General features: G+C 42.4%; 1 protein-coding gene across 3 annotated transcripts in view; it reads left to right on the top strand.

Moving 5' to 3' along the window:
* TMTC4 (transmembrane O-mannosyltransferase targeting cadherins 4) overlaps nucleotides 1–14,542 on the top strand; it is a 64,906-nt gene that overhangs the window by 24,895 nt on the left and 25,469 nt on the right. For 2 of the 3 annotated variants that reach the window (XM_027065177.2, XM_027065178.2), the window contains exons 6-9: nucleotides 9,773–9,873; nucleotides 12,689–12,781; nucleotides 13,010–13,174; nucleotides 14,074–14,276. In XM_027065177.2, coding sequence (XP_026920978.1) covers nucleotides 9,773–9,873; nucleotides 12,689–12,781; nucleotides 13,010–13,174; nucleotides 14,074–14,276 — 562 coding nt within the window. The remainder of the gene's footprint in view (nucleotides 1–9,772; nucleotides 9,874–12,688; nucleotides 12,782–13,009; nucleotides 13,175–14,073; nucleotides 14,277–14,542) is intronic. The other variant, XM_027065179.2, reaches the window with a different exon arrangement.

Genomic DNA, 14,542 nt, shown 5'->3' with positions numbered 1-14,542 from the left:
CTCAGTGTCTTGACCCTGCCAGTTATTCTTGGCTGTGGTCTTTTGTGTCCTTTTTGTCCTCTGACTGTATCCACCTGCCCACATAGGCTTTGCGTTACAGATCATAATCATTTTTTTCCCCTTGGGAGTTTAAAGTAGGTGGTTGAAAACACCCATCTCTCAAGCTGCACTCTCCATCATTTTGAGTTGGTTTTCAGGTCCTGCTCACTGTTTTCACTGCTATTTTCAGTCCCGCTCACTGTTTTCACATCACGGAGTATGGATGGCATGATTGAATTCTGCCTCCCAAGTTCCTTGCGGGTCCGGAGGCAGTGCAACCTGTATTCGAAAGAGAAGGACTTACACTCAGTTATTAGCTTCCCCGGGGAAAGTCCCATTTCCAAAACGTAAGGCAGTTCTCTGATTCCTCCCCTACAAGGCTCTGCGCCCTGAGCTCCACCTGCTGTAATCTCAGGAGCAAGCAGAGCAGGGCAGGACATGGTGAGCTGGTGAGCGGATGCCCAGCCCTGTCGCCCACTTGCTCCATTCACATCGGACAGCCCCCTCAGCTCTGCCAGCCACTCCTCCCCTCCACACTCCCGAATCCCCCTTTGTCTCATTATCCCCACCAAGTCTGGTAGAGCCTTTCCTAGTCTTTGCTGATAGAGACACTGTGTTTTCAGCCACTTTTCTATGTTTCAGATTTTTCATACTCCTTTTTAAACATACTAAGAATAGAACCTACGTTTATAGAGAACTCTCTGGAATAATCCTTACACAGCATGGTAATGTTCAGCTTCATACCTATGGTGGATAAGAGTCTTTTTTAAAGAGGAGCAAGACTTTCATGGGTGCCCGGGTGGCTCAGTTGGTTGGGCGTCCGACTCTTGGTTTTGGCTCAGGTCATGATCCTGGGGTCATGGGATCAACCCTGAGTGTCAGGCTCTGCACTGAGCGTGGTGCCTGCTTAAGTCTGAATCTCTCTCTCTCTCTCTCTCTCTCTCTCTCTCTCTCTCTCTCTCTCTTTCTCTCTCCTTCTTAAAAGTAAATAAAGAGGAGCAAGACTTTCATAAACTAATAATACCATCATAGAGAAGAAGCAGTAAGAACCCTATATGCAAAAGTGATTCTGGTCAAGCATCCATGATAAGACTTTTCTGATTCTGTTCTAAAATATAAAATAGCACACAGGCTTATCAATTTTTGTCATCCATTCTTTCACCAATAATTAACCAAACCTTAAGAGTGTCCTTTGTACCAGGCCCTGTGTCCTGTGTTGGGGATACAAAAACTAGAACGTCCATGCCTTGAAGGGCTTATGGTCCAGTATATTTTGATTAAAATAAAGGTTTCGGCATTCAGAATACTCAAGGAGTGGAATGTTCTAGTTTTCCATACTTCCTTGTTAACTTTTTCCTTCCTGTGCACACCTCACAGTGGGCTCTCAATAAGTATTCTCTTCTTATCATAGTGCATTTATACAGAATTGATGACTGTGGCCTTTGTACTATTAATTTCTTTATTTTCCTTGAAATGTGCATCTTCTTTTTTTTTAAGTGAGCTATAACTGACATACAACATTTTATTAGTTTTAGGTGTACAAAATAATGACTCAATATTTGTATATATTGTGAAATTATCACCACAGTAAGTGTAGTGAGCATCCATCACCATATTTTTTTAATGTTTATTTATTTACTTTTGAGAGAGAGATTGAGAGCAGGGGAGAGGCAGAGAGAGAGGGGGGAGAGAGAATTCTAAGCAGGCTCTGCAATGTCAGCACAGAGCCTGATGTGGGGCTTGAACTCACAAACTGTGAGATCATGACCTGAGCCGAGATCAAGAGTTAGATGCTCAACCAATTGAGCCACCCAGGCTCCCCATTCGTCACCATATATAGTTACAATTTTTTTTTCTTATGATGAGAACTTTTAAGATCTACTGTCTTAGCAACTTTTAAATATGCATTACAGTATTGTTAACTATAGTCATCATGGTATACATTACATCCTCAGGATTTATACCTAGAAATTTTTACCTTTTGGCCACCTTTGTCCACTTTGCCCACCTCCACTGTCCTCTGGCAACCACCTATCTGTTCTATTTTGGAGTTTGTTTGGTTTTTAATTCTACACATAAGAGAGATCATGCTGTATTTGTTTTCTCTATCTGACTTATTTTCCTTAGCACAGTGCCCTCAAGGTCCAAACATGTTGCAAATGGAAGGAATTCCTTCTTTTTTTACATCTGAGTAATATTCCATTTTGTTTATACTGTGTATATGTACATATATACACACACAGTATATGTTTTATATATATTATATATTTATAGTATTTTATATACTATAGTGTAATATGCTATACTGTATCATGGTATTACATAGTGTTAGTAATATACCATAGTAAGTAATATATGGTGTGTATATAATATATATAGTATTACATAGTATTATAGTATATGTATAATGTATATTTTATAGTATATATATAATACATATATTATTTTATGTATATAGAATGTGTATGTGCATATATGTGTGTGTGTGTGTGTGTGTGTGTGTGTGTGTATAAAACGGTTTTTCTTTATTCGTTCACCCATGAACTTAGATTGTTCCATGTCTTGGCTGTTATAAATAATGCAGTGAATGTGGGGTGCAATATCTTTTCAAGATAGTGAGTTCATTTCCATTGGATAAATACCAGAACTGGAATTTCTGGATCACAGGGTAGTTTTACTTATGCTGCTAATTTCTTTCATCTACTCTCTATTAAATTTCCTTCAGTCCAACAGAGCAGAGAGGTTGATACTAATGGACATTCATATATCCAGGTGTATATTTTTTCATTTGGACTTTGAGCTACGTTAAGAAATAGTCACTCCTCTGTTTTCCCTGCCTCGTCAGTGTGCATTTTACAAAAAGCTGACTAGTGAGCACACGTGGTAAACACACTATCATGACGGTGATGACAGTTGCTCGTGTTATGCCACATATTTTAAGTGTCCCACTGAGAATCAAAGCTCTTTTGTGGTAAAAGTTCAGTCCGGCATTTATTGGATACAAATAATGATGCTGTTTGTTGTTTATACTCAAGGCTTAACGTGACCCGGTCTTTGTTCTTTTTGGATCTGAACATAAATTCAAAGAAAGGTCTCGCAGCAGTTACACAGAAACTTGTAGTTCAAGAGAGGTTTTTAATATTTTTTATAAGGGAACAAAACATTGAGTACTCTGAAATTAGTGGTTTAACTAGTCAAAAAAAATCTCTTTCAAAGGATGTATTTCTTTTTGATAACCTCATTAGCTTTCTTTATAGATGCAATGTATGTATTATAAAGCTCTAGGCAATTTTTAACTGCCTGAGTTTATTAACAAGCAATTTTGGGCTAACCTCTAGAATCCCCAGCATTTTCAGAAAATGAAAAAAAATCTACTCACATAACATTTCTGTCTGGATTTTTTTTTTTTTTGTGGTGGTGGCGGTGGTGTTGGGGTGATTAAATAGAATATTTCCATGCAAGATCTTTTGTTACAGAATCCTTTTTTAAAAAGGAAATGTCCTGGGGCTCCGGGGTGGCTCAGTCAGTTAAGCATCTGAGTCTTGATATCAGCTTAAGTCATGATCTCACAGTTGTGAGATTGAGCCTCGAGTCAGGCTCCCCACTGAGTGTGGAGCCTGCTTGGGATTCTCTCTCTCCCTCTCTCTCTGCTCCTCCCCTGCTCACTCACATGCTCTCTCTCTCCAAATAAATAAATAAACATTTTTAAAATAAATAAATAAAAATTAAAAAGGAAATGTCCTTATAAGGGAAACTATACTTTTTTTTTAAATATTTATTTAAGAAGAGTGCAAGTGGGGGAGGGTCAGAGAGAAGGGGACAGAGCTGACAGGCTGACAGCAGCAAGCCCGATGTGGGGCTCAAACCCACGAACTGTGAGATCATGACCTGAGCCGAAGTCAGAAGCTCAACTGACTGAGCTACCCAGGCACCCCAACCATTTTAAATTCTAAACTATTGCAAAAGACAATATTCCAAATATTAGTTGTTGTAAGTTCTTAAACGTTGTTTGCTTATTGCTGTCCTTGCCACAGTTCGGGGAGCTAGAATAGGATAACTCTTACTCTTGGGGTATCATTTCCTCATATTTTCATTCTGATTGAAGACATCTGTTTTCCTTTGACTTAGAATCATGCAGCTCTAAAAAACAATGGGGAGACTGTGTATCTCATGTACTATAGGACTCTTGTTTTTAGATTTGGGGTCATTGCTGACTGAATTCTGACTGTGGTATTCATGTGCATTTTCTTTTCTCTGCTTTTATGTTTCTTTGGTTCCTACATCACTTGATGTCCCCCGAACGGGCTGGTATTTTAGAATAGCAACGTCTGACTTCTTTCATTCTGCGGGTGGAAGCACTGCCTGGTTGGCTCCAACTTTTGGAATGGGAATCTGACGCTCATTGTGTCGCTCTGGCAGAGGGAGTGGGAGCCACCTGCCGGGGTGGCGTGGTTCCCACACACAACATGACGTGCCAGCTTCAAGGCAGCAAAGATGCCAGGCATCGAGTGCTGAAGAGGGGAGCTCATACAATGCGATGCTTTCACTGAAAGAAGATCTTCCCACCAGAAAGTAGTACCAGCTCCGAAGCACATGCTTCATTAAATTGATCACATCTGTTGGCACTTGTGGGTGTTAGCACTGACAAGTGTCTCTCTGTTAGTGCATTTTGGGTTTTTTTTTCTTTTTTTCTTTTTTGGCCTGTGCTTCCTCCACTCTATTAGCCTTTGCCTCATTTATCTAAGTGATTGTATTATCTTTGATAATGCAGACATAGACTGAGACAAACATTTTCGAGGCCAGTTTATGAAGCTCTGGATCATAAACTGTTGATGTTTCCTAAAGCTGCATAATTATCCTAGAGCAAGGTGTCTTCCTACATGAGGAGAGATGTCACATGGTATAAGAATGGTTCCTTTTCTCCTTCTCCTGGGTCATTGGTGGTTGCAATTTAGCAGACTGGCTGGAGATGAGACAGAGGACTCTGGGTAAACGCAACATCCTGAGATGCTCGCATGTAGCTACATACCAGTTAGATTTCCCTATTTGGGGAGGATTGTTTTGAATAAAAATATTCATAAATACAACCACACTGGAGGCGACATCTGGCTCTCAGAATTTATGGTTACTGTTTGTAACAGCTATGAATTTAAAATTAACACGGTCAACTTTTGCTGTGCCTTTTTAATATTCCTTGTGTAATTTTTTAAATGTTTAATTCCAGTATCGTTGACATACAGTGTTATATTAGGCTTATGTAATTTTTTTTACTTTTTTTTTTTTTAAAGAGTCTCTTACATGGTGGGGATTTTTCCATTGTGAGGAAATTTCAAGACATTAATGTCAAAAGATGTGACTTCTGGCTGTATTTTTGTTCACATTGAAAGTGAATTGTTAACTTTTTTGTATTAAATTGCATATCATAATTGCATAACAAATGTGGTAATATAAGACTTCTGGTAGACATAGAAATAAATGAAATTATTGATTCCCCAAACACCTATTGAGCACCAGCTGTTGGAGGTAGCCTATCATTATCTGTTTCAGCTGTCCTATTAAAATGTTCAAACTTGGAAATAAAAAAATGGCTTTCATTAGTTAATAAGAGCATACCCAAAAAAATGCAAAGCCCAAATTCATCTAGAGATGCTATATCTTGGCAACTATTAGCATTGGTCACCTTGACAAATCAAGACTCAAAAAGGAGTCTTGAGTCTGAGGAATTACATGGGTAAAACTATGCTAGAGCAGGCCATATTACTAGAAGTGCACTAGGCTGGGCTGTCCCCAGACTCAGAACCAGTTTCCCAGTTGAGTATTTACTTTTTATAAGGCCCTCCTTGACCACTCCCATACTGGAAATAGTGCCAATGGTATGTACTTTGGCGTTTTAAGACATCAGTTAAATTAAGCTTTCCAGTTGGAATACTGGAAAAAGTGAAATGTGTGTGCATGAATAGTCCTATAACTCCTGATAACATGTCAAGTGGCCAATCTGGGAGGGGGTTGCAAGAGAAAGATTTCAATAGACAAGCTCACTTCATATTTTCTGAGTTTTCGAAGGCAGACTTGGAATACAATTAAAGCCATGAGCAGATCATTTCATCTGTGAGCTGGTCTCAACACATGATATAGACAGTGCTGTGCAGTAGGAACACAGGATGAGCCATGCATGTAATTTTTAAATGTCTAGTAGCCACATTATAAAAAGACGCAGTTGGATGAATTTTAACTGCAGTTTTTAGCCAGATGTATAAAAAATACTATAATTTCAACATGTAAAAATCAGTATAAAAATTATGAAATATTTTACATTTTCTTTTTTCATACTGAGTCTTCAAAATCGGGTGTGTATTTTATACTTAACAACGCATCTCACTAGGGACCAGACACATTTCAGGTGCTCATTAGCTATAATGCCTACTCTTCGGAACAGTGTAGTCTAAGATTTGATTTTCTGGATATAAAGCCATCCCTAGGTTTGTAACTGACAACTGAAATTTTGCTTTTGACCAGAAATTGCCACTGTTGAGAAGTGGCATAACATTTAAAAATCACTGTAACTTAAGAAATTTCTTCAGCAGAGAAACGTTGTCTTTCGCATGCTTTTTACCAGACATGTCTGCACAAAATCATAAGAGGTAAGTAGAGAGTGGAAATCTTCCAAAAGAATCGTGATAGAGGATTTGAGAGGTGTGAGGTGTCCAGGTCCCTTGCAGAAATTTGGGGTTTGAGAAGTGTGGTGAAAGTATGGAGTGAGATTAGGAAGAAGGTTATCAGTAAATGTGAAAGCTGTGTTTTCTATGCAAGTTATTTTTCTGTATTCAGTGAAATCTCTGATTTTGCCATCTAAGGAGAAAACCATTTTAAATTCCAGACAAGTGGAACCTGAGCCCATTACTTTCACATCTCCATACTCATTTAACTTTGTGTTAATGGAGTGCTTCAGAAGCTGTCCTTTGGGTGTTTTAATGGAGGAACTGGGAATTTTTTTCCTATCCAAGCCACTGGTCCATGATAGGGGGAAATTCATCCAGGTTACACAGTCAAGTAAAATACAAGCTAATTCAGTTTTTTAGGAAGGAATGTAAAATGGTCAAGGGACCTTCTTTAAATGTTAAGAACAGGGAGCATCACATTGGGAAGTCATGTTTTATTAAGAGTTAGAAACACACACACACACACACACACACACACAGTTACAAGCATAGGGGCACCTGGGTGGCTCAGTCGTTAACCATCAGACTCTTGATTTCGGCTCAGGTCATGATCTCATAGCTCGGGAGATCAAGCCCCACGTTGGGCTCTGTGCTGACAGCATGGAGCCTGCTTGGGATTCTCTCTCTCCCTTTCTCTCTCTCTCTCTGGTCCTCCCCTGCTCCCACACACTCTCTCTCTCTCTCTCACTCTTTCTCTCTCTCAAAATAAATGAACTTAAAAAGAAAAGTTACAAATACAGATTGTGGGAATGAGGAAGCTTAGAAAAAGCCAGTCCAGGCGGTGGGGGAGAGGTCCATTTGGTTTCTAGTGAACCATCAAATCTAATGCTTAGTGGACGTGGAAGCAGCATGCTGAGACGAGGGACCCCAGCACATCTCCTGAGCTGCCGTAGTACCCGTCCCATTGTGAGCCCTGAGGGGCACAGGAGCCTGGCTGGGGGTCATTTACCCTTTTATCTGTGGAGAAGACCCCATGGTAATACATGAGTTCTTATAATTAAAGACATTTAATTACCTACCAACTGCTAATATGAGAAAATCCTGAGAGTGGTTTGATGCAGACTCAGGAGGATGTGTTATGGGAGAAAAGCTCAGTGGACCATATGTCCACAGCATGGAGAGGACAAGCCTTAAGGGTGTTATCTGCCATCCATCTCCATCATATGGCAGAAGGTTACAGTGCCTTGTGAGCTGTGACCACCTCCATTCTGCCAGCTGAACCCCTGGGCTGAGCTGCTGACACTTGTGAGGCCTTTCCTAAAATCATAATTTAAAAGGAGTTGACCGAGGGACACCTGGGTGGCTCAGTCAGTTAAGCATCCAGCTTCAGCTCAGATCATGATCTCACAATTCATAGGTTCCAGCCACATGTCGGGCTCTTTGCTGACAGCTCAGACCCTGGAGCCTGCTTCGGATTCTGTGGCTCCCTCTCTCTGCCCTTCCCCGCTGGTGCTCTCCCTCGCTCTATCAAAAATAAACAAACATTAAAAAAAAATTAGAATCACCTGGAAGCCTGGTTAAAAGGGCAGTTGCTGGGCTCCACCATCAGGTTTCTGATTGCACAGCTCTGGGTGGGGCCTGAGACTCTGAATTTCTAACAGGATCCAAGGGCAGGTGCACAGACCACACACTGTCATTACCCTGGTTCAGGGCACTGGTCCCAAGTGTGGGTGATTTCTGCCCCACTCTTCCCAGGGGTGTTTGACAAAGCCTGTGGCATTCTTGGTTGTCACAACTGAGGGCTGGGAGGGCTGCTGGCATCTAATGGGTGGAAGCTAACGAGGCTGTCAAACATGCACATAGTTAAAAAAAAATTAAGGATATGTGAAGGCCTGTACAGTGGGAAAGCATAGACTTTATCCCTCTGCTGCCCAAATTTTCTTCTTAGAACTGTTCAGAAACAACTGTGGTTGGTTTCTTGTGTGTCTTACAGATATGTTTTGCATTTACAACCATGTTTCTATAATTTTTAACACAAATGGCCAGGCATTTCTGTATAGTTTTTCAAATATATCAGTAGGTAGATAACGTTGCTCCCATTTTATAGATGAAGTCGTTGAGACTGTGAGTGGAAGTAATTTGCTCAAGGTCACATAGTAAATGGCAGAGCCGGATTTTGGACCAAGAGTTCTGGTTTTGATCAGAACTGAACCAAGATTCGTAGGAACCCCAGGCAAGCTAATGGTTTGGCCCTCCAAGCAGGTTTGCTTTGCCCTACGTCAAACCTATGTCTTTTTTAAATGTGTACCATCTATGTAGATGAGGGGGTGAGGGCCTTACAAAGGACATGTGGCCTCTCCTCTCCAGCAGTTCAGCCCTGGCCCCAAATTGCAGATATCACCCACCAAATAGAATAAAGCCAGACCTTCCCTTGGCTGGAGGCAGTTCAGGGACCATCAGTTTTAACTCAAGGTCAGTCCCACCCCAGGCTTCTTACTACAGAGTTCCCATTTCTAAAGATGTTCTGGCTTGAAGCCCCATGCAGGTTGGCAGCCCAGCCCAGCCTGGCCTGGGCCTTTACCTGGACTTCTGTGCCTACAGTTGTAGGCTTTCTCAGGGCAGCTCAGGCATTGCCATCACCACTGTGGTGATAGCAGCAGTCACTGCTGGAGCCATCCTATAATCAGATGCAGTGCTTACACTCTCAGTGGGACTTCTCAACACAGCCTGTCAGAGTGGCCTGTTAGGTGGCTGGCAGGTCAGGAAGTAGGAACTTGCCCCATAGGGAGTCTGCAGTGAGATATCTTGGTGGCCAGGCCTTCATTGCGGTGCCTCCAACAGGCTGTGGGTACCTGCTAGGATGTGCCTTGAGAGTGGGTATGTATATCATTTAGACGGTGCTGTTTAACCAGAAATGCAGAGTGTAATACACTTGCCCACAGAGAAATGCTATCAGAAGACCAAACTCTTTTTAAATCGTGGCTATTTAGAGCACATGCTTAGGATTTTAGTCCCTGGTGCTACCAGGGCTAAGCTGTGTTGCATGATGTTTATGTCTGTCATTTCTCTATCAGCAGGTAACAAGGAGGGAACACATTCTACGTTCTGGGTGTTGCTGAGTATCCTCCTGGGAGCGGTGGCCATGCTGTGTAAAGAGCAAGGGATCACTGTGCTGGTAAGACCTGAGATGCAGTCAGGGCCTGCCCCTCCCTCTGCCACAGTAGAGACAGCTCGGGCTAGCCCTGCCTCTGTGACTTCCTCCACTTCTCAACCCCATTACCAGCCAGTCAGGGACCCTTCTATCAGTTACTTGTGCTTTTAGTACATGTAGTGTTTCATGGAAATGGACTGTCTCAGTTGACTATCATTAGCAACCGGTGGGAAACAGAAAGTGGGAAGTTCTTACAGACAGTGATTAACTCTCTCATGGAGGGGTGCCATAGAAAAAGAGAAAAGAACAGTTTCAGTTTTCCGGGGTGCTGTCCTATTGCCGCACTTCGAGATACAGCAGTGGGCTGACGCCATCAATGCTTCTGGTCCTGATTAAAGAAGTATTGAGTGTATGTTGTGCTTGGCCTTGACTGGAAATATCAAAGAGGAAAGGAGGGGTCCTGAAGAGTAGAGGCCTCCACCTTCTATGTCTGATCAGAATCGAAGCCCCAGGAAGGGAGAGGCATTGAAATTCACTTTCCTTTTCTTCCATCGTAGCCAGTTTTATGCTTGACGTTATTAGAGGAAAACTTAGAAATTAGGGCTATGATCAGGGGTAGAGAAATGGAAACAAAGATATGGGATTTGCATGGCCCAGATAGGAATAACCTGGGAAAGAAAGAGCAGATAAATCTATATGGGGTTTGATGTAAGTCAAAGCAAAGATGAAAGAGTTTATGAGGCTCAGTCTAGAAGATGAAGGTTAGCTAGCTAAGAAATGGCGCAGAAAGAATTACTGCGCAAAGATACTTGAACTTCACGGGTTATTATTTTTTTTAAGTTTGTTCCAAGCCAATGTTTTTCAATCTCAGCATTATTGATGTTTTGGGCTAGGTCATTCTTTTTTATGGGAGGGTTGTCTTGTGCACCGTGGCAGGTGTAGCAACATCCCTGGCCTCTACCCCTAAATTCCAGTAGGACTGCCTTGACTGTGACAACTTAAAATGTCTCTAGACATTGTCAAGCATCCCCCGGGTGGCAGAATCATCCACTGCTCTAAACCTTTGCTTCGCAAAGACCAGTAGTATCAATACCATCTGGGAGCTTATTAGAAATTTAGGATCTCTAACCCCACCCCAGGCCTGCTGAATCAGAATCTCCATGTAACAAGGTCCAAGGTGGCTCCCATTAATGTTTGAAAAGCACTAAAGGTTGAATTTATGTGACTAAAGATACTAAAGATATGCTAAAATTTAGCTGTTTTCAAACATTTGATTAGAATGTGGACGTTTTGATGATGTATTTAAATGGGCAGTTGGAGAGTGCCAAAATTCTTTTTGGCTCAGTCCTTGTAATGATGTGATCCCCTCACCCCTTGGTGACTCATAGGGAGAAAAACAAATGGTATAAGACAGTGGCAGCTCAACAGGAAGCTTCTGCCTTCTAGAAGATGGTTTACACCCGGGGAGAAATGGTCTTCTGTGACCCACTAAAATCCTGTATCGCATGAGTGAATAAAATCAGAATTCTTTGAAATGATTAACCCAGTGCTGGCCTGTGTATTAGATAATTAATGGCTTCCAGCATTTATGGGAGAGGGTTAAGTAGGGATCCTTGCTCTAAAAGTCACAAATTACCACTGGCTTCTGATGATTTATGATTTTCTTCACCGCAAAGCCCCACATCAAAAAGACCAAAGTCATTTAGGGGGAGCTTTAACCACAGATGCCATATGCACTGTGACCACTTTAGGTTGGTCAGGGAGTTCCACAAGTTGACCTTGCCTACAGCGGTGACGTCTACAGAAAGTCCATTGCAGGGAAGAGAAGGGAATCCAAGGCCCATCTAGCCTGGCAAAAGCAGCCCTCGCCTTCTGGAAAGAAACTATTTTGGGTCTACTGGAAGCTACCAGCGGAAGTGGAGCTGCATCCCATCCCAGACACTGGCTTCACATAATGGAAGTTATTTGTTGTTCACCTCGCAGCTGTGGGTGGAGGTGGCTGTTGTCCACACAGTGGACGCTAGCTGGTGCAGGTTCTGCCCTCTGGAGTGTGTAGTTTCCACCATTGCCCTGATGGTGTCCATCACAGCCAGCCAGAAGGGGAAACCAAGTGACGGAGTGTGCCCAGGTTATAAGCAAACCTCCAAAATAATGCATAAGCGCTTTGAGCCACGTTCTGGAGGCTGAAACTCAAGTCACATGACCACACGTAGCTGCAGGGCTGGCTGGGAAGTGCTGCTGGGCTGTGTGCCCAGCAAGACCTGAAAACCAGCGGACAGCCAGGAGTCTGCACCTGAGAGATCCAGAGCCCCATCAGAGATGATTTCTTATGTTGTGCCCCTGCTACTACTACACGTGCTGAAGTCAGTCAGCGCTTGGCGTTCTTGAGGTGTGACTAATTACTTACATGGCTCGGTTTTCGAGGTTGACGGCTGCCTTTATCTTCTGAGGCATAATTACTGTGCAGGTAACCCCTCTGTTAAGCCACTAAGAGACTATTTTATAGTAAAAGAAAAAAAAATAGGCAAGAGGGACCTCTGGAGAACTTCTCCTGGGAACCCCAAATTTCCAGCTATCCTGAATCCTTAGACTACTCTTCTGTGCAGACTATGAAATTATGACCAACAGGGATCTACTAGGCAGGAAATCTGATACATCACCATGAGCCGATTTCATAAGAACAATAGTGGGGTGTCTGTTTTACAGCTGGAGACGTCTCCTGTGATTATCTTAGCCACTGCAATTCTTGTCGAGATTCAGTAATAAAATTGTGAAGTGTAATTGCCACCTAATCAGAGCCAGGCTCTCCCTCACTGATTGCCTTGCTTTGCTTCCTCAGGGTTTGAATGCAGTCTTTGACATCTTGGTGATAGGCAAATTAAATGTTCTGGAAATGGTCCAGAAGGTACTACATAAAGACAAATCATTAGAGGTGAGTATATACTTTTTGTCTCCAGCCCAGACATGGAAAATGTCAAGTACAGCTGATTTAAAACGCCATTTTCAAAATATTTCTCGCCGTTTTGAATTTGAAAATAGCTAGCCCTTTTCAGCACGGCAGCAGAGCAGTTCGGGCAGAAGTGCTGCACACGTGCACTGAGCTCGGCTGCACTTTTATTTGAAAACCCACGACATCAGGGGCTTTGCGTTGACCTTTCAGAACCTTGGCACGCTCAGGAATGGGGGCCTCCTCTTCAGGATGACCCTTCTGGCCTCGGGGGGAGCAGGGGTGCTCTACATGCGCTGGAAAATCATGGGCACCGGCCCCCCGGCATTCACCGAGGTGGACAATCCCGCCTCCTTCGCCGACAGCATGCTGGTCAGGGTGAGTGCTGAGCCTGTCCTCCACTTCTGTCTTCTCTGCCCACTAGCTTTCAGAGCCTTTGTCCCCCTCTTCTGACTTCCCAACACGCCCACAAAATCCCTAATCAGTGGAACACCTCCACATTTGTTTGCTCTCTAATATCTAAGGATATTCTCGGATGAAACCAGATTTTGATTAAGGGATCGATCGAGAGGGTGTGAGTCCCTTGTATTTCCATTCTAATCAAAACTAAAGAGAAATGGTTCTTTCAAATATCAGCTTTCCTGCCAGCCTCACTAAAGTGTCCCCTGACCCCATTACTGTTGTGGTAAAGGAAATTGATGTAGTGGGATTAACACAAAATCTAACCGCATCGGTAATATATCTTTAAACGTCTGACAGTATCCAGACACTATTTCTTGTAAAGGTTTGCTTTTTCTGAAGGCAAGGTGTCAAGCCACAAATTCTTAGTGGTGCATTTCATAGAGATAGAAATCAAAAGGAGGAAAAACCCTCTTCTTAAATTGTCAGACACACATAGGCCCAGACACATCTGGGCCTCAGATTTCCTGGGTCACAGACTTTGGGCATCACTAAGTAAATGGGACACATTTTGACCAGAAATATAACAGATGTATGTATAGCAGAGTCTGGTGGCTTTGCTGTGTTTTTCTCTATCACAGTCTGAACACATTTAATAGATTGCAAACTACAGTCCCACGTCCAATGTAGAAATTGACATTTTATTTTATACAACTGCTCTCCTTGAACAGAAGCCTATGGATGCCTCAAAAGTGAAGTTACAAGGTATGTGTATATATACACACCCATATACATATATATGGGTGTTATATATACATATATGTATATATGTAGAAGTTCTGTATCAAATGAGTGTTTGTTTTCCTTTTGACTGACAGGCCATAAACTATAATTACTACTATTCATTGAATGCCTGGCTGCTGCTGTGCCCCTGGTGGCTGTGTTTTGATTGGTCAATGGGCTGCATCCCCCTCATTAAGTCAGCCGGTGACTGGAGAGTAATTGCACTGGCAGCACTGTGGTTCTGTCTAATTGGCCTAATATGCCAAGCCCTGTGCTCTGAAGACAGCCACAAAAGAAGGTAAGAGGCAGCACTGAATTTTAACTTCCACACTGGGCTGGATCAGAGCATTTTGCTAAATCCATTTTGCACTGATCATTTTAACAATTTTGTGGAAGTAACATCTAAGGACATTTATTTCCAAAACGCATTTATGCCTAGGATGAGTTCCATCCATTTGGAATCCATTGCTGGCTTCAACTAGTGGGGAGTGAACTTGGAGGAGGGGAACGGATGACTGCTCTGTCTCCCCCTCCCACCTTTCCCTTGAAGTAGTATCTTGAGAT

Source organism: Acinonyx jubatus, chromosome A1 (assembly GCF_027475565.1).
Source record: "Acinonyx jubatus isolate Ajub_Pintada_27869175 chromosome A1, VMU_Ajub_asm_v1.0, whole genome shotgun sequence".
NCBI classification, from domain to species: domain Eukaryota; kingdom Metazoa; phylum Chordata; class Mammalia; order Carnivora; family Felidae; genus Acinonyx; species Acinonyx jubatus.
The sequence above is the reverse complement of the archived record's forward strand: the minus strand, read 5'-3'. Positions and strand labels throughout refer to the sequence as shown.